At 36.2% G+C, this 24,969-nt stretch overlaps 3 protein-coding genes and 1 pseudogene across 4 annotated transcripts; 3 read left to right on the top strand and 1 right to left on the bottom strand.

The window, feature by feature from the left end:
- The first annotated feature begins 271 nt into the window (after nt 1-271).
- Nucleotides 272-16,716, top strand: LOC119067243 (cystathionine gamma-lyase). Of its 2 annotated transcripts, XM_037170110.1 has the most exons (8): nt 272-333; nt 2,436-3,062; nt 11,130-11,417; nt 11,486-11,572; nt 11,644-11,824; nt 15,034-15,320; nt 15,417-15,457; nt 16,444-16,716. In XM_037170110.1, the coding sequence occupies exons 2-8, from the start codon at nt 2,919-2,921 to the stop codon at nt 16,589-16,591; spliced, it is 1,176 nt and encodes a 391-aa protein (XP_037026005.1). In that variant the 5' UTR covers nt 272-333; nt 2,436-2,918; the 3' UTR covers nt 16,592-16,716. The 2 variants fall into 2 exon arrangements, with proteins under 2 accessions (XP_037026005.1, XP_037026004.1); XM_037170109.1 differs by lacking the exon at nt 272-333 and having other exon boundaries at nt 2,430-3,062.
- Nucleotides 16,717-19,291: 2,575 nt separating this feature from the next.
- LOC119067245 lies at nt 19,292-20,683 on the top strand (annotated as a pseudogene).
- Nucleotides 20,495-22,355, bottom strand: LOC119067244. Its single transcript, XM_037170111.1, has 6 exons — nt 22,214-22,355; nt 21,944-22,140; nt 21,334-21,522; nt 21,027-21,226; nt 20,765-20,955; nt 20,495-20,708 (listed from the first exon to the last, which is right to left on the bottom strand). Exons 1-6 carry the CDS (start codon nt 22,275-22,277, stop codon nt 20,680-20,682), a joined length of 870 nt encoding a protein of 289 aa, XP_037026006.1. The 5' UTR covers nt 22,278-22,355; the 3' UTR covers nt 20,495-20,679.
- Nucleotides 22,356-23,241: 886 nt separating this feature from the next.
- Nucleotides 23,242-24,883, top strand: LOC119067246. Its single transcript, XM_037170112.1, has 3 exons — nt 23,242-23,505; nt 23,592-23,980; nt 24,055-24,883. Exons 1-3 carry the CDS (start codon nt 23,437-23,439, stop codon nt 24,782-24,784), a joined length of 1,188 nt encoding a protein of 395 aa, XP_037026007.1. The 5' UTR covers nt 23,242-23,436; the 3' UTR covers nt 24,785-24,883.
- The last annotated feature ends 86 nt before the right edge of the window (nt 24,884-24,969 follow it).

Below are 24,969 nucleotides of genomic sequence, written 5' to 3' on the forward strand. Positions count from 1 at the left end.
GTTAACTGGTCAGGGTTTTGGAGGTCTCGAATGCAAACATATCCACAAGACGAAAACGCTCTGTTATTTTCTCACATCGCAGTAGAAGAAAACAAAAATTCTCTGAAATTATGTTTTGCAGCTAAATATAGATGGCATCATGCTAAATTTTCAGACATTTTTCAAGGATATCCCTAACCTTATAATACAAATGTTAGAAAAGGAAAACACATCACTATAGAATCGAAGACATGTGTTAAAGACAGCGGTAAACACGACCTACATTCAGATTTAATTTTCTCGGTTTTTCTCAAGAACCGTACAGTGATTTTGGTGTAAAATTGTAAAATCAGTGTTAGTGTACGTTAACGAATCATTAAAGTTTAAACACAAGCTCTACAAATTATTTGTAGTAAAGTGATATATTCAATCGAATTAGGAGGAATTCCCGTTTTCGCGTCTAACGGTTCGATGTTTGATACATATTGTTGTTACCAATCAAAATTTTGTACGATAAAATCGTTTACATATCACCTGTAAAGGGTATCTAACATCTGCTAAACGGAAAAATTACGTTTTGCACTTTAGTGTGAATCACACTACTAGACATTTTCTTCCAATGTTGCATCATATCCTATGTGTATACACGTCTTACTCAACTTGCCTCGATGGCAAAATGTGTCCACTCACATTATTACGCAAACTCGAATCGTATTTACAGTAATGTGAATACATACTATGGAGAGCTCTGCTTTCTAGGGTTTCCGTACGGTGTGGTGGCTAGGCATAGAATCGCCTGCACGGTACAGATAGCTTTTATTTTTGCTTATTCGGCTGTATGTATCTCATGAAATTTTTGTTATAAACAAAGTTCTTGTGAACATCAGTACAGCCGTTCATTCGTCAACGGTGATTGCTAAACAAGCATACATACAACTCTCATATCCGTCAGATTTAACTATGTGAAAATGTAATTAATGCGGACATTTATCTAGAGTGTTGATAATTATGCTCAATATTTTGTGGCTTAATTCATTATGAAAAAAAAATCCAATTAAAAATTCTATGGTAAAAATAGCACATCTTCATTGAAACAGGTTGTGCCAATTCACCGAGATCGATAAACACGGTATAGTAGCAGGAAGCATACACATACCACTTTTCTTTATTATTATCCTCTTTTCCGCTGATCCATTAACGACTAAAACAAAAGTAGACTCTAGAAGAGGACGTTACAGTCTTCTTTACAATAAAGTGGCTGTTCATGAAGGATTTATATTGTTATTATAGAATATAGAGATATGGGTGAATATCATATCTGAGAGTTCGTTTTGTTGCTAGGTGACAAAGCGAAACTCATACACAATTAAAACAGTCACGTTATGTGATGTCCCGCCTGTCAAACAGATCAAAACTATTCCTTGTTATTCAGATAACTAATTTGTTTTCAAAATTGAAGAAAGGACACGAGGTAACGATTTTACCGTGTGAAGGTCGATCGAAATTATTAAAATATGCGCCACAAAGAAAATTGCATTCTCTCTGTTTTCACTTTTCCTTATTAGACCATTCCGTATACGCATACACAGTGTGTATTACACACTGTGCGTTCTATCTTAAATTCACAACACATTTGGCGAGAGTGCAAGGTCAAGACATTTAAATTATTGGAAAATTTGCTGTGTCACGCCATCCATCTGATAACGTTGTTGAGTCTAATATAAATCATATAAGAAATGTGGCTTAGTGTACCAACAGCGGTCTAATAATTTTATAATGAAAGCCCGAATGTGTTTGAGAAGAAATACCGTAAAGTGGAACAAATTGGTGGGATGTGCGTAGTTCGTATTATCATTAATGTTAGGAATTTACGTATGTTTTTCATAGCATACAACAGAGTACTGAAAATATCAAAATAATTGCCGGAGGGCAGGCCCCAGTTAATACAAATTATTTCACAAAATTTTCACATGTTTAGAGAGTAATTAAAGGTCTTAAGGATCTAATTTATGAGTCAAATTTTTTACGTAATAGTAGATTATTGACATATGAGGGGAAGCATCGAGGTTTGCGGAGATTTCCCCTCATATGTCAATACTCTATTTTATTGCATAAGAAAAAAAGGGAAAATCTATGTCGGGAAACGATAAATTCTGGTGAAATTTCTTCAACATTTTCAACGCTGTGACGCACACCCTGACGCCTGACCCGTACAATTTTTATTTAATAACGAAACCACAGCGGTTCATTTTATTTTACACCTAAACCCAAACACCTATTGCACCTAAACTCTCTCATTGATAAAAGTCCCAAAGACACAACCAGGTACTAATTTAATTGGCTGGCCGGCACTTGTTCTCTAATAATTTTTTTTCTTATCAACTCTCACACATTAAATCATTTTTACATCATTTTTACAACGACATATGATAAACTTTAAAAAAGTTTTCGTGTAGCATATGCCGCTATAGCGTCACATATTCGAACACTAGGTAGAAAAGAATATATCGAAACCCATTAATACATGAGCGAAAAAAAACACGAGACAGTAGAATTAGCAAAACGACTTGTGTAACAAAGAGACATTGAACTTGAACAGTTGAAACACTGCCAAAATTCAATTGAACCGACATACGCATATATTGCGATGACTTGGTCTGTTACGATAAATTTAAAATGAACATATAAATACCGCTGATAATGATGTATGTATGGTTATACCGGGTTAGTCAGTGGCTCTAGTCGGTTGTTAGTTTGTTGTTTGTGTTGCTATTGGTGCTGAGTGACTTTTTTTAATTTTGAATTTGTCAACAATATATTAGTGTTTTTCCGTCAAAAAAACGTTTCATATTACGCTACACGTGTTTCTTTAATAACGTCACACCTAAATTGATATTTAAACGAAAATAGTTTTCAATTTAAATAAAAAAAAATTCAAAATGAGTTTTAAACAACAACCAAAAGGATTTGCAACCAAAGCAATTCATTCGGGACAAGAAGCCGAGCAATGGTCTCATTTATCTGTTGTGCCACCAATCGTCACGTCTACGACTTTTAAGCAATTTGGACCTGCAGACTTTAAAGTGAGTATGCATTACATTACTGATCGTATAGCGAAATTTTCGTTATTGCCGCTGGCTTAATAAAGGTGGTTTTTAGAGTGTTATCGTTGAAAATGATAGGTTTTGATGTGAGCGCAGATCGCAGCTTATTTAGAGTATAATATTTTATATATAAAGAGATACAGCCATGTGATAAGTACAACATTCGCGAAATTAAAGTTTGCACGATAGTATAAGGCACTTAGTAAAATGTAAAGCGTGATTCGAGACTAACGGAAGTCTAATAAAAAATATCATTTTAGAGAGTTGCTTGACGACGAATAATTTAAAATGTAAATGGGGGGGTGTTGCGAACAAAAATCGTTGATTTTGATAGACTCATTCACAGTGGAGTGCATTTTCAATTTAATAATTAAAAAGAATTACGAAAAAACACTTGATCACACAAAATATGGCACCTTCGAGTATTCGAATATCCATGTGCGTATAAAACGAAACAAACGATTTCAAACACAGAAACATGTGATGCTTTTTGTATGAACACCACATCAAAGGAAGATATGGTTTGGTTTGGAAGGAAGATGCAATATGGATTTGATCAAATGTATTGAACAAAAGGTGTGTTGTGCTCCACCACAACTTGCATATTCAATCGAATTCTCGATAATGTTTTGTGTATGTTTTCTAAGCTCAAACTCCCCTTCATTTATTACGATCATTACGGTGAACATTGTCAGACCATTAATGTAAAGATTCAATGAAACGTAAAACAGAGACTAGAAACGGAATGGCATACGAATTTCTGACTGGGTTGCGTTACTTTTCATACGGTTGAATTGACTATATTTTCAACAAACTTAGAGTGTGACATGTAATGGTCATTTTAATAAAATGTTAGAGGAATGACTATAGTAACAAAGGTTGTCCTTTGCATGCTACACTCTAGATTTGGTTGAAAACGGGCTGTCAAACCGTTTGGAAATTGATTTGTCTGGGTTCAAGGTTTTGAACTTGATAGACGTAATTACTATGACACAGACCGTGGAACAAGGAAGTTAATTCTCTAAATTTATGAATTGAGTAGAAATAACAGCTCTAGCAATGAAATTGTCGTTAAAAGGGTTCGGATTCGAGGTACGGAGGTTTCTGAAGAAAAAAACTTGAATTTCAGAGCTCCCTTTGGAAGCTTGGTAGAAAATGTCGAAGAAAATGTTTTAGGATTATCGCCCGCACGCCTACATCCAACCTAAGAAATCAGAATAAGTCGACTGTTAATTTAAGTCATCCCTGAATGCGAAGGTAAAAGTCTCTCAGATTTTGAATAATTGATTTTTCATTCGTTTCAATTTTCTGTTTGTTTTTGTGCCAACAAAAAGGTATCCGTTTCCATTAAGAATGTTGACTAAGAGAGAGCAAAAAAAAATCGTCCACAATGCACCCAAAACTCTCATTTGTTATTCTCTTTTTTGAATATACCTTTTGGGTTACAGCATTGACCTAAGTGGAACAGGTGCTGAACGTGCACGTAAAGAATTCTTCATAAACAACAAGATTGACACACAGTCAGGAAGCAAACGTATTATTATTGATATGTATAATGATTTATAATTTCATTTCGATCATGAAAATCCAACCGAATGACAAAAGTTAATCTATTAGGGGCCGTTCATAAATTACGTAACGCAAAAGTCAACATTTTTCAGACCCCCCCCCCGGGTCTGTAACGCTAAAAGGGTCAAGTTTGACCCAATTTTGTTAGAACCGTAACGCTTGCCTCATACCCCCCCCCTCCCCCCTCTAGCGTTACGTAATTTATGAACGGCCCCTTAATGAGAAATAATTGTTGCTCAAATATCATGCATGGTATTGAATTAGTGCAATAAAATGTCTTGTCTTATCAGCATTTTTAAAGCTATAATAACAAACATGAAATCATTTGTAAAATTTTGAGCGACGAAATATTTTTTGGTCTAGACACGTTGCGCAAATACATCATTTCAGTTGACTCAAAAATAATGTGTAAGTTATGGGGAATCCCCATATGAGATAGACATTCATATAGGCTAATGATGAACTTTAGGGTCATCCATGTGATGCATATAACACCAGTTAGTTTATGAGCAGTAGTGCAGTTGTAACTTCTTAATCTTTCACAAGCCGTTCTTTTATCTGTTAGCGACAACAACAACGAAAACAAAATGGGATTGAATGTTTGGAGCAAAATGGAATACAATACAGAGGACGTCAGTGATATATGTGTAGGAATTGATCCAGCTGTATTCCAGCTGGTTCCCTCATGCAAACAAAACTGGTTATACATTTTTATACGGTTTTACCACTTACACACGCGTGATGCTTACCTTCTGTTAATTTTACATATTCGACAAAAATTATCAGTCTATCACGAAGACCAATGAGAAATGAATAAAAAATTCGTGAAAACGTTTTCGTTCAACGTGTCACTCCAAGTAATGCAAATAACTGTTACAAGCCGAGTGTTACTATTTTATACCCCTGGTCTAAGTCATTAATGGTTGAGAGGGTGTAAAGGATTTCACTTGTTGAGGGTGTTGAGAGAAGTGCTTCAATAATGCATGAAAAAATGATGCAAGTTCAAGGTTTGCGGATGTAGTATATGGAAATACTTGTAGAACTTCCCCATATTAAGTGTTTCAGAAGCTGTTAAACAAAAAAAAGTATCGAATGGCTTATGTTGTTGAGCTAATGATAGTTTTTGATTTATCTAATTTCCGACAAATTTTTATATAATTTTATGTAACAATCGCGTGGATGGAATACTCTAATTACGAGTCTCCACATGCAATCAACAAAACAACGACAAGTGTCGTGATAAAATTAATTAAACTGAACCCACGGCTGAGCAGTAACTCAACTTACAATTTTCGGTTTTCAAGCTATGATGCAGTTTCTTTTCATAACCGAACCGATAGATTTTCTTACGAGTTACAACTGTCTAATGAGACTACAAGAAAGAGAAGACAAAAATGATTGTTTGCTTAGTTGGGCCTAAACAGGACTCCATTCTAAGTTCCACACATTTCTTTTACTCAAAAGAAAAAGAAAATCGCAAAATAATCTTAATTGTTTTGTGCTTAGTGTAATTACGAAACGAGCATTCAACGTACAATCTGGTTTTATTCAAAATAAAGTGGTTAAAGAGATCCGAGCGCTGGGGGCACCATCGAATCTGATGTAATTCAATTTGTTATTCAATTTGTTATCCGTTCTTAGATAACTCAATGTACTGGAGTCGACCTAATTTAGAATTGATGTTGACAACTTTTTCTTGAGTTTTTTTTTTGTTCATTCGTGCGTTGTCTATAAGATTCATTCACAGCATTTTTTTGTCATTCTTATCGGAAGCAACAAAATTGAGGGACATAAGTAAATTGTGTGAAAAGTGGCAATGTGCAGACATGCATGACCAAATGAGTCCAGCATTGGTCGGTGAAATTTAGGAAAGGCTCCACACTTCGTACAGAACTTCCTATTTAGCAATTATAATATAAAATTCCGTGACCTTTTAAAGCATATATTTGCATTTAGCATAGAAACGAGTCACTGAACCAACGTTCCATTTACTTACAGTTATACTTCAGTGCAAGTTGATAAAATGTACCACACGATATTCATAGTCTCTTAATTGAGTTTAATCAAATATTATTTAAAACTTAAATTAAAATGTTAATTTCAAATAGCATGTAATTATGAAGCCGTTTATGCAACGATTTTCAAATACTGATTTTGCATAAATTCTATAAAATTCGTGACGATTTCAATTTAGATCGCTTTCATTTTGGTATGAAAAATTTTCACTAGTTCGTTTGGGAACTAAATATATTAAAGGTTGGTGTGTGATACGATACACACTCATCGTTTTCATTTAGAGAGTACATGCATAATTTGCTGAAATTTACATTTTGCAAGCAGTTCTGTTTATTTAATTATTGAAATTAGTTGTTTGTCGGTGGTGATGGTGGTTGTTGTTAAAATAAATTATTTTATTTGGCCACTCAAATAATGGATAGGGATGAACCAATAAACGGTCGGAATGTTAAAGATGCCATCTGCAGACCAATTGATGGTCTACAATTCGTATTATTATATGGATTCGAATTTTTACTTAGATTTCTTCAAGCTCTTCGGCCAAAACATTAAAAACTTTCGTGAAGTCGAAGTAATTAAACTGGAAGTAAAACTAAAAATTAGTTAGTTTTATCAAGAAAGTCAGATGACAGTCTTCAGTTACATTTAGTCCATTTAGTCCAACTAATAGTCAATCGCTAAAAAGTTTGTTTAGTTATTAGTGGTTCAAACAATTTTTCGTGGTGTTCTTTCTTCGAAAAATGTTTGTTGCGTAGAGAGAGACCTTTGACACTACCTGGGATGATAAGTTAAAAAAAAAAGTTAAGTTCAACTCAACTCAACTTCAATGTGGTGTATCAAACTAGGCCCGGACTGGTCATCCTAGAATTTTTAATTTTTTTGTATAAAAGCTTCAATTTTTTAGATCTTTTTTTCGCTTACATCACCCAGTGGGCCCTTTGGTCTGGTAATGTAGTCAAATTATCTCACTTGGACAACACTCGCTCCAAATATCAACTTGTCCTGTTGAACTTACACTCAAAGATCTTGAGTTGTGGTGCCTCTACCGCACTGATTGTTCTCTATTTATATTAATGTTTCGATTGTTTTAGACCATGGTCAACGTTATCAACGAAAGGACTTTTCTGTTTAAAAATTTCTGTACACGTAAGCAGTTTCACCGTCTGTTCTTTGCTTAAATCAATCCAAGCAATTTTGTTTGATTATCAGAAACATGATCTTGATTTACAAACGTCACACAATTAAATTTGGCTTAGGTTAGCTTAAAGCCAAATTTTTTAGTGTTTGAATTAGGTAGTTTGCGCAAATAACTTAAAATCTCGCATTCACTTGAAGATTAATTTCAGTTGTGACTTTTTGTCTCAATGATTTTACATCGAAAATAAATTATCAGCAATGCGTCAATCAACCGGTGGTTACTATTGATCGAGTAAACCTAAACGAAATGCATCGTAAGCATCAACCTTCATGCCATCCAAATTTTTCGCATTATGCAACATGTTTCAGAAATGTTCAACGAAATTTTCTGTACGCGTTCGAATAATTGCCAAACAAATTTCATATAAATTATCACAAACGCCTACCGGAATACACGTGTAAATGTGAAAATGTAAAATTTCGTCATAACGTGTGGCGAAAGTCGAGTTTTCTTTAGTAGTTGTGAAAAGTAAAATGCATAACTCGGTCGATATAATAATAGTATTCTGTGTGAAACTCTCGGACAAGAAAATTCGAACAGAGTTGGACCCTCTGCGAATGAGTATTGTTTTGACCAACATTTCATTTAGCTACACTTTCTTTCGAATGAAAATGTAAAAATGAAAGGAAGTGAGAATTCAAAACGAAATGTATTGAAAGAACGAAACAAAGAACGACAAGTCATAAAGAAAATTTAATTCTTTGATATACAAAGTTGGACATAACGTGCCTTTTGTTCGATGAATTCAAGTGATTCTCTCATTTTCCTTTCTGTCGTATTTTTTTGTGGAAAACTTCAACAAATTTAACTGCAATTTCTTTGTTGATATTTTCTGTCTAGTGGAAATTGGTTCGGTTATTTTTAGTTTCCTTCAGATGTGTAGGTGCATCTTGGGTTATTGTTCCAAAAATATCTTTTTAAAATATATTTTCAATCGGAGGTTGATCACTTTGTCCATTTTGTGTATAGAATCAAAAAGGGTGTAAACATTCTTAATAATAGCATCGAGTCATTGCGATCTTTGTTTGTCCAGACATTTCCTTTTTCCAAAAGCGTCGACTGTGACGTTCATATGTTATATTTCGGTCTCATGACTCATTCAAGGATACACTAACACCAAACACTGTACGAATGATAGTTTTAAAATATTATTTCGAAAGAAGCATGAGGTTTTATGTTGTGTACAACCACTAGGTATTCATACAGTTATTATGACAACCTCTCGCGACAGGATTGATAATATGGTTTGATTTAATTGGAAGTAGGTATCTGCGTACAAAAGAACTAAACGAGACAATTCATTGTGCAAATGATCTTTGGGACGTTCATAAGGATGGACATAAGGATGAATCCATTGGAAAACTTCATTTTATTCTAATACGAGAGCACATCATTGCCATTATGGATAGTGCTTCTTTCAAATCTATTCTGTGTATATCTTGTTAAAATCAGTGACGAAATGGCGGAAAAATAATTATCGTTTTCACTCGGAAAATGTATTTTCTGTTACCTTTACTAACCGTTCGTTGGTTTATCATTTTCTTAAGTTTAGTCATTGACATTGAACACAAAAAGAATTTGTAATTTTCTGCTTTCGTAGTGTGCGAATAATTATCGCTAGTGACGCTGTTGCCCTAGTGGTGTGGTGATGTTTATTTCAGGTAGAATGTGTGTTGTGAATTAATATATCGACGATTGAATGGAAAATTTCGTTTCAATTTTTCAGAATGCAATGTGAGCGTATTTTTAGTTTTTTTTAATTTTAAATTTTTATTCTGTATAATGTCGAACTTGAATTTAAACGATAATTTGAGTATATTATACGACAACACATATAATTATTAAACACGGTAGGAAACATTACACCGTACGATCTAGTTAACCGCACTGTCTGATTAACCGTTTAAGAGCAATATAATTGATGCTTCGCTGATATTTTAGCCTACATTTGGGCGGATTTTATTTTATATTTGATGTCTTTATACAAAAATCACATTTGAAAAATGTTGAATTGCAATAGACACCTCAAATGTGCAATAACAACGCACTTTAAGCAAAAGTGCTATTTATGACAGCTGTCAAATAGATTACTATTTTGTATGAAATTTTATCCCCACTCTTTTTACAGTGTAAAAATTTTTTGTATGGAGCACTGTCAAGTTTCAGTACCCTATTTAGAGTACCACTTTTGCTTGAAGTGCGTTGGCAATAGCTTTCAATAAAAAATAGATTTGTTTGAGGTAATTTGACCAGAGAAAAGTGCGTAAATTGCTGACTTCTCTTAGAGCTCACGCATCGTAATCTCCTACAGTTTATATTGCTCAGCTCACTGTAACTGAGACTGTCCTCTGAAATTCATGCGCCACGTGAGTTAAGAAAGTTTGCTACAGTCACCCAAAAATACAGAGACTTTGTTCTGAGATGCGAAAAATTACAATATTGTTCTATATTATGTTTAGTTTAGTTTAGTGGGTGGGGCAAAACCCCTGCACCTAAGCCGCCAGTGGGCCTGTTGTGCTTACCCATCTATAATTCACGCCGTAAGTGTGCCTAAAATTTGAATTTCAAGTGAACGATTCGATGAAAAAGTGAACCGAAAAGTAAATTTCAACGCTTTCTTGTATGAAAATGACGCTGCGTTAGAAAGTGTTACGCACTTTCCATTTTGAATTTCGACCGCACTTACGGCGTGAATTACCTACAACCTGTTTGTTATGTTGAGGTAATCAAGTATGTGGTTAGGCGAAATGCTCCATATTATGTTATGTGGGAGGATGTAAGCTCCTAGGCATTTGGCTCTTTCGGTTATGGACGCTGGGCATTTACATAGGAAGTGTTCGGATGATTCTATTTCTCCACATTTGTTGCAGTGGGGGTCGCTGTGTATACCGATTGTATGGGCATGTTTGTTTAAGAAACCAGTGACCTGTGAGGACGCCGGTGATTCTTTTGATGTTGTTCTTGCTAAGCGATAGGAAGTATCTTGACTTCTTTTGGTTAATTGAGATGTTGTTTTTAGATTGACGGGCGTGTGTGATAGACTTCCAATGTTTCGTGAAAGCTTTATTTTTCCATTCTAGGTTTAATTTTTTGAAGTAGGATGGGGGAGCTTTTAGTCGAGGCTCCGGCCCTAGAGGGAGTTTTTCTGCGCCTGCTCTTGCAAGCTCGTCTATATTATAGTATTGGTCTACTTTAATGTATCACTCGTATCAATTGAAGCTACCAACTGTTGTTTACCAAAATTCTTCAATCTCTAATTTTAGTCATTCGAATATGGTCGGAGCGGGAATCCAACACGAGTAGTTTTGGAAAAATGTCTGGCTGCCCTAGATAACGGAAAGTTTGGTCTAACATTCGCATCTGGATTAGGCGCCACAACAGCTATAACTCAACTACTGAGCACTGGTGACCACATCTTATGCGGTGATGATGTATACGGCGGTACAAATCGTTTATTTAATAAAGTGATACGTAATCAGGGAGTAGAAGTGGATATGGTGGACCTAACAAATCTGGACAATCTCAAGAAATCTATCAAGCCGAACACAAAGGTTTGAATTTAATAAATGAAAATTTTTGCGGTAAACATTTGAGTTTATTGTAAAAAACCATTCCACAGCTTCTTTGGTTGGAATCGCCGACCAATCCGATACTGAAAGCGCTTGATATCGAGGCCATATCAAAAGTAGCACATTCCTATCCAGACGTAAGAGATGAAATTTTATTATCGATTTTATGGACTGTAGCTTAATATTCAAACAATTACATCGATTGCAGATTATTGTTGTTGTGGACAATACATTTTTAACATCGTATTTCCAACGTCCTTTGGAATTGGGAGCCGATATCGTTATGTATTCCCTAACAAAATACATGAATGGCCATTCAGACGTTATTATGGGAGCTGCTGTAACAAATAATGAAGACATTCATAATAAATTGCGATTTTTACAAAATGGTAAGTAGCTTTTTTTCCTCCGCCGTATCTCATTTTATGCACAGAAAATTCCTATATTCACTTTATGGTAGTATATGTGTGTGTAGAGGCGAGCTAAAAGGAATATTAAATTGCCATGAAAAATGGATGCAATGCTTTCTAAAGAAAATCAAATTATTATATCGCTCAGCCATTCTTAGGCAATTCAATTAAGTTTAGTGTTGTCTCTCTAGGATGATGTTATTGTTCCGTTTTTGCGTTCCATTTCGATGGATAATTTGCCTCTTTGATCTACGTGCATTTATAGCAGTGGAATATTATTCAATTTAAGATTGAATCCATGTATGCAACGTTATATAATGATTAGTTCGACCACAATTCAAGAAGTTCAAAAAAAAAATCACTTATCTCATTCGCCAAAAACTTCTCACTGTTAGAGAATTACGTTGACCGACAATTTAAATCCAATTCTTCCTATTCATTTCACATCGATATGGATCCGTACAAACAACGCACCTAGCATAGTAATTGATTATTTGGTGTGTCAAAATCAGGGCTTATTGTTGGGAACTGTAATTCACAACTAGATCTACATTTTTCTCCATTTGGCCAAAAATGAGCCATCATGTCTTCATGTGGAAGAATCGATTTAAAGAATGTCTTGGCCACAAATATGTCAGTAAGTCATATGAGTCTTTAGTGTTGAAAAATTAGAAGTGCTCTCCCCAAAAAAATGTCAATATCCAAGATGTTTTACAAGCGCATGCTTGGTTGCTTCGTAAGATTTCTGACCCATGAGTACAACGGTTCAAAAGCGATTGGCTAAGAGTCAGTATGAATGATGCAGAGTTCCCACTCCTCCTAAAATTCATAAAATTCATAAAATGGACCAAATCCTCCTAATATCTCCTAAAATCTTCTAAAACTCCTAAAATTCCTAAAATGAGCTCACACTCTCGAAGAAATTTTTTAATAATACTGAAAAACTAAAAACGGTAAAAACGGCAAAATTATGCGGCAGTGAATTTGAACTTCTGTATGAACCTGACTCAACTTGCGAAAACACTTCTTTCTTTGAGTCATGCAAATAGCGATCCTGAACGTGGATTTGGCGAAAATAAATACATTATCGAGGATCGCAGTTTGTTAGAAGATGCGACTATCGTGTCACTTCGAACGTTTAAGGACACATTCAATAATATAAACGTCACTGACTTCCTAATGAATCGACGTATTTTCCAGATGTGCTCCAATGTACTTTACTTTTCTCGAACAACAAAAAGTCGAGATGGTACTACTTCTTATGAATAAAGAGGCGGAAGATAATCTCAATAAAGCATCTTCACAAAAAAAATCGAGTTCAGAAAAACTTTCCGAAATCGAGAAATCTCTCCAGATCCAGTAGAAAAAAACTTTTTAGTGCACAAGAGCTGATAAATGATGGAAACAAAATTATGGTGAATCTTTTTAATTCGAAAGGCGCAGTCGACAAGAAAAACCTGATAAAGACAAAGTTGCTGGCTAGTCGAGACTGGCGTCAGAAAAGAGGAAATCATAAAAGTTTCAATTATTAAACTACATAAGGAAAAATATGTTTTGACAAAAAAAAAACTTTTTGTCAATTTTCTTAAACATTTTTAGTATTTTACGAAGTGTATGAGAAACAGAGCAAAAATTCCTCCGGAAATTACTTATACAACCTTTCCCACATTTTAAAAAATTCATCCTAAAATTCTCCTAAAATTACCTTCCAAATCTCCTAAAATACTCCTAAAATTGCCTTTAAAATTTCCTAAAATTCCTAATTTTAGGAGCCTTCCTAAGCCGTGGGAACTCTGATGATGCAAACAAAACTAGATTATTCACCTCTGTTCACCTTGACGTATTGAAAGTTCTATGTACCGATCCTAAGGCGTGGTACATAATCCATATCGTCAAAATAAAAATTTTGGACAGAGGTGGGAACACTATCTTATCTGTCGAGAACAGCTATATCGAGATAAACAGTTTTGTACTAAAGGGATAAATGCGAGACTAAGGTAGATGAGAGGTACATTCAGTACAGCGTAAGCTACTTGTATATCCGAAAACTTTGCTAATACAATTCATTTTGAAGACGCCCGTTAACTACTTAAAGAACCCAGTGAGTTCGAATTGTAATTGTAACACATCTCGTTAGAAACCTACAAAGTTTTCTGTTTCGTTAGTCTGTACTCTGTAGTTTCTTCATGGAAATCAGATGGTTCGTTGGAAACAACAAGAATTTCTCATGTTAATTACACTGTGAAATCCATCATAATACACCAAAAACAACAACCTTTTCTGACATTTTCGTATAACAATTTATTGTTACCTACACCCGTGTGTCTTCGTTGCTCGCGTAAATATTTTGTTCAGATAACGTAATCATTATTGGCTTCTATCATACCTATTTATGAACAAAAGTTTTTGCTCAGATAACGTGCTACAATTACGATAACATCCGTAATAATATATTCAGCGAAACAGATCCTATTTGCAAAAAATTTAATTCGATTGTTTAAACACTCCAAACAGACGTTATCGCTAAACATTCAAATTGAATTTAATTTATATAAATTTTGCATTGGTATATACATGTATATATTGGTATAGAGACACAGAAGACAGACTGACTCACACAGAGTAAATTTTCTTTATTTTTTTAATTTAGACGTGGACATTTCCAATGTAGCTCTAATAAAAAGTTTATGATTCCTTGGTACTCCCCGCCCATTTGTTGTAATGAAATTTCCTACCCAGAGCCCTGGTATAAAGAGCAATAAAATCAAGAATATAATGTTGACTTTATAACCCACGTAATCTCATCTACAGCGAAATAATAAAAAAAAAACGGAGAAAAGATTAAAATGAAGATCAACGAGAATTATTATGTTGAAGTTATGCATTAACCTTCGCTCGCATTTACAATAGTAAAAGTTATGATTCCATTGTCCTAGATGAGCAAACATCACTTTTCGTATTTTAATGTGTACATTAGTACAAACTGTAATGGCTGGTACTGGTTTCGGTCGGTATAATATGACTTGAAGCCATCACATTTAACTACCACCAACTGGCAATTTTCTCGACTCTGAACTCTTTAGCACTTTCACATTTGCCATTTTCGTATTCCCGCCCGGTTAATATTTGAAAGTAAAATTAAACTTTTAAAGCGAATTTTCATCAAACATAAATATTTTTCCCAAAAGCATCCGGCATCGTTCCTTCACCTTTCGATTGTTATCAAGTGAACCGTGGCTTGAAAACATTGGCCATACGAATGGAACAGCACAGCAAATCATCGTTAATTGTAGCTAAATATCTGGAATCACATCAATTTGTTGAAAAAGTTCTACATCCCGGTCTACCGTCACATCCGCAACATGAACTGGCATTACGGCAGACCTACGGGCACAGCGGCATTATGTCGTTTTACATCAAAGGCGGACTGAACGAATCGAAAAAGTTTTTGCAATCCATCAAAGTTTTTACGTTGGTAGGTGGTTGTGTAGCATCGTAAAATATTTTATGAATAACGATGTGCAATGGGGCTTGATAATTCTCTTTACGATTTTCGTTTTTTTTTTTTCAGGCCGAAAGTTTGGGAGGATATGAAAGTTTAGCTGAATTACCGTAAGTTTCATTGATCGGTGTCACTAAAACAAAACTACTGTTAAGAGTACAGTTAGATAATCGAATTTAGTTGTTATAAAATGGGAGACGTCTCACACCACAAAAATATCTTCTTTATCGAACTCGTCAAGACAAAGCTGAACGTATTTCTATGTGGAGTGGATATACGTAGGTCTTATGAAAAGGCATTTGATATAGTTTTGTAGTCATATCTCGCGACTTGCAATGCCAATTTAGAGTTGCGTTGAAACAAGAGCTTCTGATAGGAAATTTGATTATTTTTGCTTTACTGGTTGCTTCGCTGTATCGAAAGAAAATACACGTTCACGAAAGTTGTTCCACAAAGATTGTCATGTTGATCTGGGTGTTAACTTTATATGCGAGAGATGGCAAAACCATTCCAACAGATTGCGAACGTTGATAAAACGTTCATACAAACATGCTCGTTGTCTCTTGGTTGGTGTAAAATTTTGTATCGGGGTTGGGTAAACTGAATTTACTCTTAAGTTTTGCAGCATTTTGAAATGATAATTCTAAGAAAAACTACCCGCAGGTGATGCCACATTGATTTGAAAAATAATGACGAAGATGAGCTATTAATTTTTTAAAAAATCGAGCGAAGATCCTGTACTAACAGACCAGTAATAAGTGCGTTTAATGACTTGTCATTTTTTTCAGAAATAAAGTTCCCAAAAAAGCGCTGCTTGTAATACATGCTTAGTTAGAGATGGTTGGGAATCGTAAGATGGTAACTCAATCTTTACGGAGAATAGAGTCGCAGTTGTCAACAACAATAATTCAAGCTGATCTAGATTACTAGAACTAATCGCACCCTGTGCACCACATTTTTAAAGAAATTTCAATAATTTCGATCCGTTCATTTTCTCTCGAATATTCACTTGTGTATGAGACCTTCCTAACTGCAAAAGTAGCTTTGATTGAAATTTCATTTCAAACTTGAACTAAATTGAATTTTCTCGCAACAGCTCTGTTATGACACATGCATCCGTTCCGGAGGATCAAAGAAAGACATTGGGCATTTGGGACAATTTGATTCGTTTGTCTGTTGGTCTAGAAGATGTGCAAGATTTATTGGACGATTTAGAGACGGCCCTGCAAGCATCACAGAAATAGACGTTGACGCACTAAACCTGCTGTTCCATTTATTCCTTTTTGATATAATATATGCATACACGTATTTCCTATATTTAAACAACAACAGAAATTATAAACAAATAAAAAAAACCTAATCCACCAAATGTATATAAATTTTGGGAGGCTTGTTTTGAATGCTATGAAATCGTTGTGCGATTAGCGAGAGTTTATCAAAGTCGCTCACTTAACGAATCGTTCGCAGTATTATCGCACGAAATGTGATACGATTGTTTCTCACATAATATGCCAACAATAATAAACCAACAAACAATTAGCGTTAAATAATCATTCGGTTTTGATTGTGCGAATATTAAAATAGGTTAAGCAGAAGGTCGCTTGGTCGTATGTTCACTTCTGATAGGGAAACAAAAAGTGAAGTAAATATTTTCGTCAATTTTTACGTTAAAAATAACCGAAGCGATAAGCAATCTTGCTTTTTGATTAACGTAATGTGGAATAACCTTTGCCAACTTTAGCCTCTGCGAAAGTTCTTGCTGTTGGCATTTACACCAATTTTTCATTGTGATCTAATATTCTGTAAATGAAACGAGCCCACGCTATAATTTACGAAACAACTTAATATGTTGATGTACCGTTCTATTTACCTATTATTTTCCTCACTATTTGGACCATTTTAATCCTACACTCGCGTAACTGTGTCGACGAAAAATTATTTTTGTCTCAGTTTTGTTAAACTTTTTTTTTTAAATAAAGATGTCATGACATCAGCCTACCTGTTGTTAATTGTACCTGGATGAGCACAACAGTTATTGAGTAGTGTGAAAAGCGGCTGCCAACTGAAATATCTACAGTGTACGTCAGAGAAATTTATATGAGCGTTTGCTTCAGCTGATCGATTCATACAAAGAGAACTGATAATAGTTGCGGGTGGAACAGCTGCACGCATGCGTTTTAGGGTATGAGACGTTTGGTTTGCACGAGTGGATCAGCTGAAGCGAATTTCTATTAAAACTTCACTGATGTCCGGCACTGTATGACAAGGTTGAGTGTTTTCGTTTCAAAATAAGGATCGAAATTAGGTCAGGTGGATCTGTGTGAATTGTCCTGAAACCTGAGGACTAATTAAAAAGGCTGTCAGGTTTCAGGTTGTATGGAAATTTAGGTGTACTTGTCTATGGAAAATGAAGTTCATTTGAGTTCACGTATTGATTTCACGAAGACCTGAACCTGTTCTAAATCTGGTCAGACATTTACAGATTCATGTCAGGTATGATTCCGAGTCTTATTTCAAACATCTTCCCTTCAAAGAACTACCGGTTTTTCGACACAGAAAAGATTCAGTCTACTAGACAAGTAAGCAACTTATTACAGTTGGTAAGATGAAAACCGACCTGTTGAACAATGGTGGCAAAAATGTTTTTGGGTTATGGACCCTCATTTTCATTTTTTTTTCAACAAAATTTTTTGGGTTAAGGACCCTCATTTTCATTTTTTTCAACAAAATTTTTTTGGGTTACGGACCATCATTTTCATTTTTTCCATTTTTTTTTTCAAAAAAAAATTTTGGGTTACGGACCCTTATTTTCATTTTTTTTTCAACAAAATTTTTTTGGGTTACGGACCCTCATTTTCATTTTTTCCATTTTTTTTTGGGTTACGGACCCTCATTTACATTTTTTTTTTTCAACCAAATTTTTTGGGTTACGGACCCTCATTTTCATTTTTTTATAAAAAAAAATTGGGTTACGGACCCTCATTTTTAACCATTTTCGACCGTTAGACCCTGACTTTCAGTCAAGGGAATAAAAATATATAATTCGAAAATTGGATGATGGTTTTCTCCACTTTATGATTTGAAAATTTCCGGGAAATGGAAAATGGCCGGAATTCAAAAGCCGAATATCTCTGAATTTTTTTTTTTGAGAAATCCTTTTTCTTATGACCTATATAGACTCAGAGCCCATGGGCTACTCGATTCCTCATAAGGCAATTGATAGGGCTAGGGACTACGGCTAGGGCTACCGTCGTTAGGGCTCTAGAGCAAATGGTTCTCTTCCTTCCGAAAACTAAAGCATTCGAATTAATCTCTACCCATTGCCTCATGAGTGATCGAAAAGTCAAAGTCCATAGGCTATGAGTCGACTTATATCGATATTTTATGGAAGAAATGTAGACATTTGGTTAGCTGGAACTGAGTTTGTGATCAGGATTTTCCAATTTCAATAAATAAAATCCTCCAAAAACAGGTTAATCTTTAACTATCACTTGAGTCAAGAAAGAGACCAAAAGAAACTTATTTGAATATTCAGGCCAATTGCAACGGTTGGTGCGCACGAAGTACGCTTATTGTGCGTACGAAGTACACATTTGTGCACAAATTGTGCGTATTTTGTTCACATTTTACGCATACTTTATGCACAGTTTTTGCGCATTTTGTTTGTTCGTTGTTACGGACTTCTTTCCCTCGACGAAATCCATTTTTTGTTGATTGTGAATTTTAATTATTATATGGTGATAAAAGACGACAGACGTTTTTGTGTGATTTGTCTACAAAATGTTCACAAGTTGCTCACTAAATGTGCATATTTTGCGCACAATATGGTTACATTTTATTCACGAACTGTGCGTGATTTGTCCACAAAATGTGCACTTTTTGTGCACAAGTTGCTCACAAAATGTGCACATTTTGCGCGCAATTAGCATCATTATTCTAAAGTTCATGAACACGGAATGAATAGACCTCTGGTGACCTCAATCAATTTATAAGTTCTGAATTTGAACAAGAAATATAGGCAAAAACCGAAACCAAACAAAAAGCGAAAGGTAAACATCATTCGTCATCAGTGAGTCCACATAAGTCAGGTTCATATTCGTCGAAATTCTGTTACAGTTCCCGAACGACAAAAAACCGTCGTCCACTAAGCAGATTGTCGAAAAGTCCACCAAAGAAGATGATAACGAAAAAATTCCAAGCGATGACGAAGAGGATATGGAACATTCCGAATCGGCACAAAATTTTCAATTCTCCAATGAAGAGGACAACGAAACGCCACAGTATTTGGATAGTGTAGGCAAATTGCGACGCACTGTGGCTGATGAATTGGCCGGCTATGATGACAGTTGTGTTACTGTGCTGAAACATAAATTACAAAAAGTTCCGATCACATGCGTGTGCCTGGCAGCGGATGGAAGTTTTATGTTTAGTGGCAGCAAGTCGAAGTTCGTTGTTAAATGGAATGTGCAGGACTTGAAACCAATAGGATTTTTCGATTGCCTCAAAGTGCCAAACACAAATGATGGATCCAGTAAAAAACATCGACCGCAAATATGGGCGATGGCTTTGTCGACCGACTTTAAATTTTTGGTAAGTTGGAACGTCTTGCATGTGGCTGAATGCCATTGAGCTTCGGAAATTAAAGAAAAGCAGATGCCATAAACAGTAAGGATTATTTCTACCATCACAGGCAGTAGCAGATATGAGCAAATCCATTCATATTTGGTGTCCGAAAGATCTAATCCACCTGCATACGTTAACCGGTCATCGGGACACCGTAACGGCCTTAGTTTTTCGAAAAGACTCTCATCAACTGTTCTCTGCCAGCAATGATCGGTCGGTGAAAATTTGGTCTGTCGATGAAATGGCCTACATTGAGATCCTGTAAGTACAATTGTATCATGTGTACTGTACTCGTGTGATCTCGTGTGATAACTGAGGCGACATAAATTTTAATGCAAAAAAAAATGTCAAATGTTCGACAGATTCGGCCATCAGTCACCCGTAACCGGCATCGATGCGTCGATACGAGAGCGGGCTATCACATCCGGTGGCCGTGACTGTACGATTCGAATATAGAAAATCACAATTGATTTACAACGGCCACAAAGGTAGCATTGAAAATGTGAAATTAATCAACGAAGAACATTTTCTGTCCTCAGGTGATGACGGGTGAGTTTTGAAACAGAAACTTTTTTTTCCTAATTTCTTTCCGTTCCGTCCTGTGATAACACGTTACGATGTGAGAATTTCACATTCCAATATTGTGCGCATCCCAGCCAAATACCGCAACGACTAACGACGATTTCCTCTTGTTCGATTGCGACCATGTTCAACACGGACGATGGATGTGACCGGACCCTAAACAATTTACATTTTCTGGTCATGTGGATTGACGAATTTCGACCGAATGTCACCTTCGACTTTCGTTGTTACGAACGAAAAATCCTCCCGTTTCATGTTGTTGCGCTTCTTGATGCCAGACAGGAAATTGATCAGTGCGTCCAGGTAGATGCAAACTTTTACCTTTCTCAAATTGTGACTGGAATCCGGTTCTTTGGATCTCTTGATCGCATCCAGAGCCTCGACGATGAATGGAATTTTAAAGCTGAAAATTTGAGGAAAACTGTGACTTACTGTGCCTGATAGACATTTAAACAGCAACCACAAAAATCTTACTCTTTCGAAAAGTCCTCGATATTTAAAACAGCAAGCGCTTCATCGTCCATCCGGCTCAGCAGTGACATGTCAATTAGGCCATCCAGTTGATAAATTTCGCTAATTTTTGTCACAATTTTGTTGACTTTCAGTAGTCGCGATTTCAACAACAGTTCGCCCATCATTCTTTTCTTGTCGAATTCGTCTTCCACTTCCGGTTCCTTATTTTGATGTTTTGAAAACCGAAATTTTAGAAATTTATCGAGAAAAATTTCCAATATTGTGCCGGTGTGTTACCAGCTAACGTCGCCTCCAATTGTTCGCTCACCAGATCGGGATTGTAATTGTTTTTCGCCTTCTGACCAAACATCCGTTTCGCTCGTTTACTGCCGAATGTATCCAGCGACATCTTATGTATGTCTTGTAAATTGCGGCCAGTTATTTGACCCGTTGACGAGGTATAGCGATCGAAATGCTGGCTCAGCATGGTACACTGATTCACCTCGACCAGTCGAATCTGCGTGAACGAGCAATTAATTAAAGAAAATTTCGATGATCGGAAATGAAACATGAACGACCGCTGCTTCGCATATGCGATCAGAGTCATAGTTTTAGAAGAGCGCAATTCAACCACTACATTAATTTCACCCCTTCAGAACTTGGTTGGACGATTGAAATGACATTGAAAATTTGAATTGCAAGATTTCATTGGAGACTATGACTCTATGACACCACAAAACGTTTGCTCATGAGGTAATGTGAACGACAACTTCGCCGGTTACACAAATATGGAAATGGAATGGGAAAGCACTTGGAACGCATTTGGTAGTACAATCAACAGTTTTTTGTTTTCTGGGATAGTCCCATTACATTGTCCTTGCGTTAGATGCCCGACAACCGAAATGCACTGTCGTTCGTTGGTTTGAAGCTCATCCTACCTTATTCGTTGTTTCATTCCTGATTGCAATAAATGTCCGTTGCAAGTCAGTGGCGAAACCGTGATCTATTTTCCCGAAATAAACGTTAGTATCCGTTGTGGCAAGTGCCAAACTTGAATTGTCGTCCACATTTTCGGCATAGCGACAATTGAAGCTTTTGGCTCCCTCCGGAAGAATATCACCGTGCTCGAAGTAAGCTACAAATCGGATTTTATGTCAAAACAATAATAACCAGTGACAGTTTGTCGTACAATGATATTCTATTCTTACCGATTGTCGGATTATTTGTATCGGGACTCAAAGGAATGACTTCCTTAATTTTACACGTTGCCATTGTAGTTTTAGAAGAAAAAATTCTAAAGGAAAAGTATCAATACTCTTCTGAGCCAACAAAGTTTTTGAGGTTACAAACCAAAACTTTGACAGCTGAGACGGTATTTTTATGGTGCATGTGTAGAGGAGTCAAACGTGCTCGGTCACACACACACACACACACACACACACATTTACATACACCACCAAGCACTGGCATGCAAAGTATGTTCCCTTAATCGAATTCAAACTCTGGCAGCTTTTGTTTTCGGTTGACGCTGTCACCTTACATATATTGTTACCCCTAACCGAAAAATTATTTTGAAACTTTAAACATGATAGTCAGAACCGTGCTCAAATGACCGTACTTGATTTGTATTTTCCATTGAACACATGACCTTTTGGTTTCTGACAGGAGTATTTGACGAAAGGTTCTGAAAGAACAGGCACTCACGAACCTTTGCGTTTGTTAGTCTTTTGTTATAACCCAAAATCTTCACCTTGATAGCAGTTGAAAAGAGTCCGTTAGACAAAGTCTCTGCATTTATCATACCTTCAATAGACGCAGAGCCAATGGACTTTTCGCGTTGTCATCAGGAATGTCGGGCATATCGGGTGAGGGCTTAGAAACACATTTGTTCCACCCCTTCTTCTTCTTCTTTTTCAGCCTGTTCACTGCTGGTTGAAGGCCTCCCCAATTTCTTTCCATTCCGAACGATCCATTTCCACTTGTTGCCAATATGTGCCTGCCATTTTCATAATTCCGTTCTTTTGTACTATGAATCGAACACTTTCCGGTTTAGAAGACTTTTGTTCATTTTGCTTATGAAAATTATCCGGAGCTCTCCGATCGCTGCCCAAGATTCTACACCAAAAACAAGCTGGAAAAGATTGTGCTAATTTTTAAAATCAATAATTTCAGGCGAACAGTTACTGAATCAAACGAACACACTCCTTGTCACTAATACAGAAACACACGGAACGACTATTTTCGATACATTGTTTACGTAAATGTCAAAATGTATTGAAAACAAGTGCTGTGCTTTGGTGCTTATCAAGTTATCGAGTGTTACGCCGTAAAATTTGGCGGAAAAGGCCCAACACATTTCTCATAAAATCATCGAATATTGTGAACGGATCGGGAGGAAAATATCTTCTTGCAGCAAAGACTCAACCGAGAAATGGCTTACAGATTAGTAAAATTGTTGACAAATTTGCGATTTTCGTCTGAGGCTAGCAATGCAATCCAAGTGAGTGCTGTAGAAACAACGCCATCGTTTGATGGTTTTTGATCGAACCAAATTTCGTTAATTTCAAAGTGTGCATTCTTCTGCAGCGTTTCAATTCTTGTCATTCCCTAGTCAATGTTCCAGCAACTCAATGTACTGCGATAGACAACGGTCGACGAGTAGCTGCCAAAGATTCGAATGCACAGACTGGTACTGTTGGTCATTACACTGACACTGGCTCGAGGTATGAAGATGCTTCAAACAATGGCGTTGCCCACATTTCGGAAAATATGGCATCTCAAGGAAGATCCAAACGCTCGCCAACTGACTTAAAAGGGGATGTAGTTCTGAACGCTAGTTACACTTCTCGGGATCCGACATTTAGAACATCAACATTTCATAGGGCTTATTGCAACAGTAAATCATCGGTGCCATCATTCATCAATATGCCAATTCAAAATAATTCACCGAAATTGAATTCAATTTCCCGTCATATGTAAGTGTTGCAGGACCTTGCTGTTTGCTATGGTCATATCGATAAGATAACATTTTTTTTCGTCCAATTTTTAGGTCATCTTACACATCATTAACGTCCGTTAAAATCGAACAGCTGCAAGAGATCGACGGTGTGAATATTGATGACGTTATTAGAAACGAAATCGAGAACATAAACGAAATGATTAAGGTGCGAGAGTTGCGGATGTCGGTGATAAATGAAATTTATGAGTCTCTGTGCAAGTTAATCTCGTTACTTGGTGTGCCTACAATCAATACGAAAGAAAGTGATAAGAACTTTTTCGTGGGCTCCGTACTATTTAGCATCGCGGCATTCATTCGAAAAGAATACCAATACGATTTGTCTGTGCAAAGCGAAGCACCACTCAAAGATTTCAATATTCACATGAGGGGGCGCATGGATTTCGTGGTGACGGATGGTAAGCGAAAACTAGTCGTAATCGAATGTAAGCGACACAATGCCGATTTTGGACTGGTACAGTGCATCCTTGCACTGAAACACATCTACGATACGAACAATGATGGCGGTGATACGTTCGGATTTACAACGAATGGCCTAGAGTGGAGATTTGTGAAATATAACGGTGACAGTGAACCGAAAGTGAAACTGTTCGAGAAACAGGTTCTCATCACAACGTACATGCATCTGCCCGTAAGGAAGGAACGCTGGATGGAGCACAACACTCTCATTTTACATATCATTTTTGCGGCGATTTTATCGGCTTTAAATCCAACGTCAATCAAATTGACGGAGGATACAGTTACAGTGACATCGTCACCATAAACGTTTTGTGTGTGATTAGAGTGTAGAATGTGTATTGTCTTTGGATTTCGTTGTCGAAATCGTTTTATGTTCTTTGGAAATAAATATCGAAAGTTGCGTCGAAAAATTGAATTTTATTTGTGATGATGATCAGCCAAGCGACTGAATGTATGTATCAATCATCCATTGTCGCAGGTTGTCACAAA

The sequence above is a fragment of the Bradysia coprophila genome, assembly GCF_014529535.1.
Source record: "Bradysia coprophila strain Holo2 chromosome X unlocalized genomic scaffold, BU_Bcop_v1 contig_12, whole genome shotgun sequence".
Classification (NCBI taxonomy): Eukaryota; Metazoa; Arthropoda; class Insecta; order Diptera; family Sciaridae; genus Bradysia; species Bradysia coprophila.

Excerpts from the sequence above, each read along its gene's own strand:
- LOC119067243 (XM_037170110.1), top strand. The coding sequence starts at position 2,919 with ATGAGTTTTAAACAACAACCAAAAGGATTTGCAACCAAAGCAATTCAT. Across the intron at positions 11,573-11,643 it reads TAGCACATTCCTATCCAGAC|ATTATTGTTGTTGTGGACAA; the intron begins GTAAGAGATGAA and ends CATCGATTGCAG. Across the intron at positions 15,321-15,416 it reads CCATCAAAGTTTTTACGTTG|GCCGAAAGTTTGGGAGGATA; the intron begins GTAGGTGGTTGT and ends TTTTTTTTTCAG.
- LOC119067244 (XM_037170111.1), bottom strand. The coding sequence starts at position 22,277 with ATGGCAACGTGTAAAATTAAGGAAGTCATTCCTTTGAGTCCCGATACA. Across the intron at positions 22,141-22,213 it reads TACAAATAATCCGACAATCG|CTTACTTCGAGCACGGTGAT; the intron begins GTAAGAATAGAA and ends TCCGATTTGTAG. Across the intron at positions 20,709-20,764 it reads CGTAACAACGAAAGTCGAAG|GGTCCGGTCACATCCATCGT; the intron begins GTGACATTCGGT and ends TAAATTGTTTAG.
- LOC119067246 (XM_037170112.1), top strand. The coding sequence starts at position 23,437 with ATGGCTTACAGATTAGTAAAATTGTTGACAAATTTGCGATTTTCGTCT. Across the intron at positions 23,506-23,591 it reads AGGCTAGCAATGCAATCCAA|CGTTTCAATTCTTGTCATTC; the intron begins GTGAGTGCTGTA and ends ATTCTTCTGCAG. Across the intron at positions 23,981-24,054 it reads AATTCAATTTCCCGTCATAT|GTCATCTTACACATCATTAA; the intron begins GTAAGTGTTGCA and ends TCCAATTTTTAG.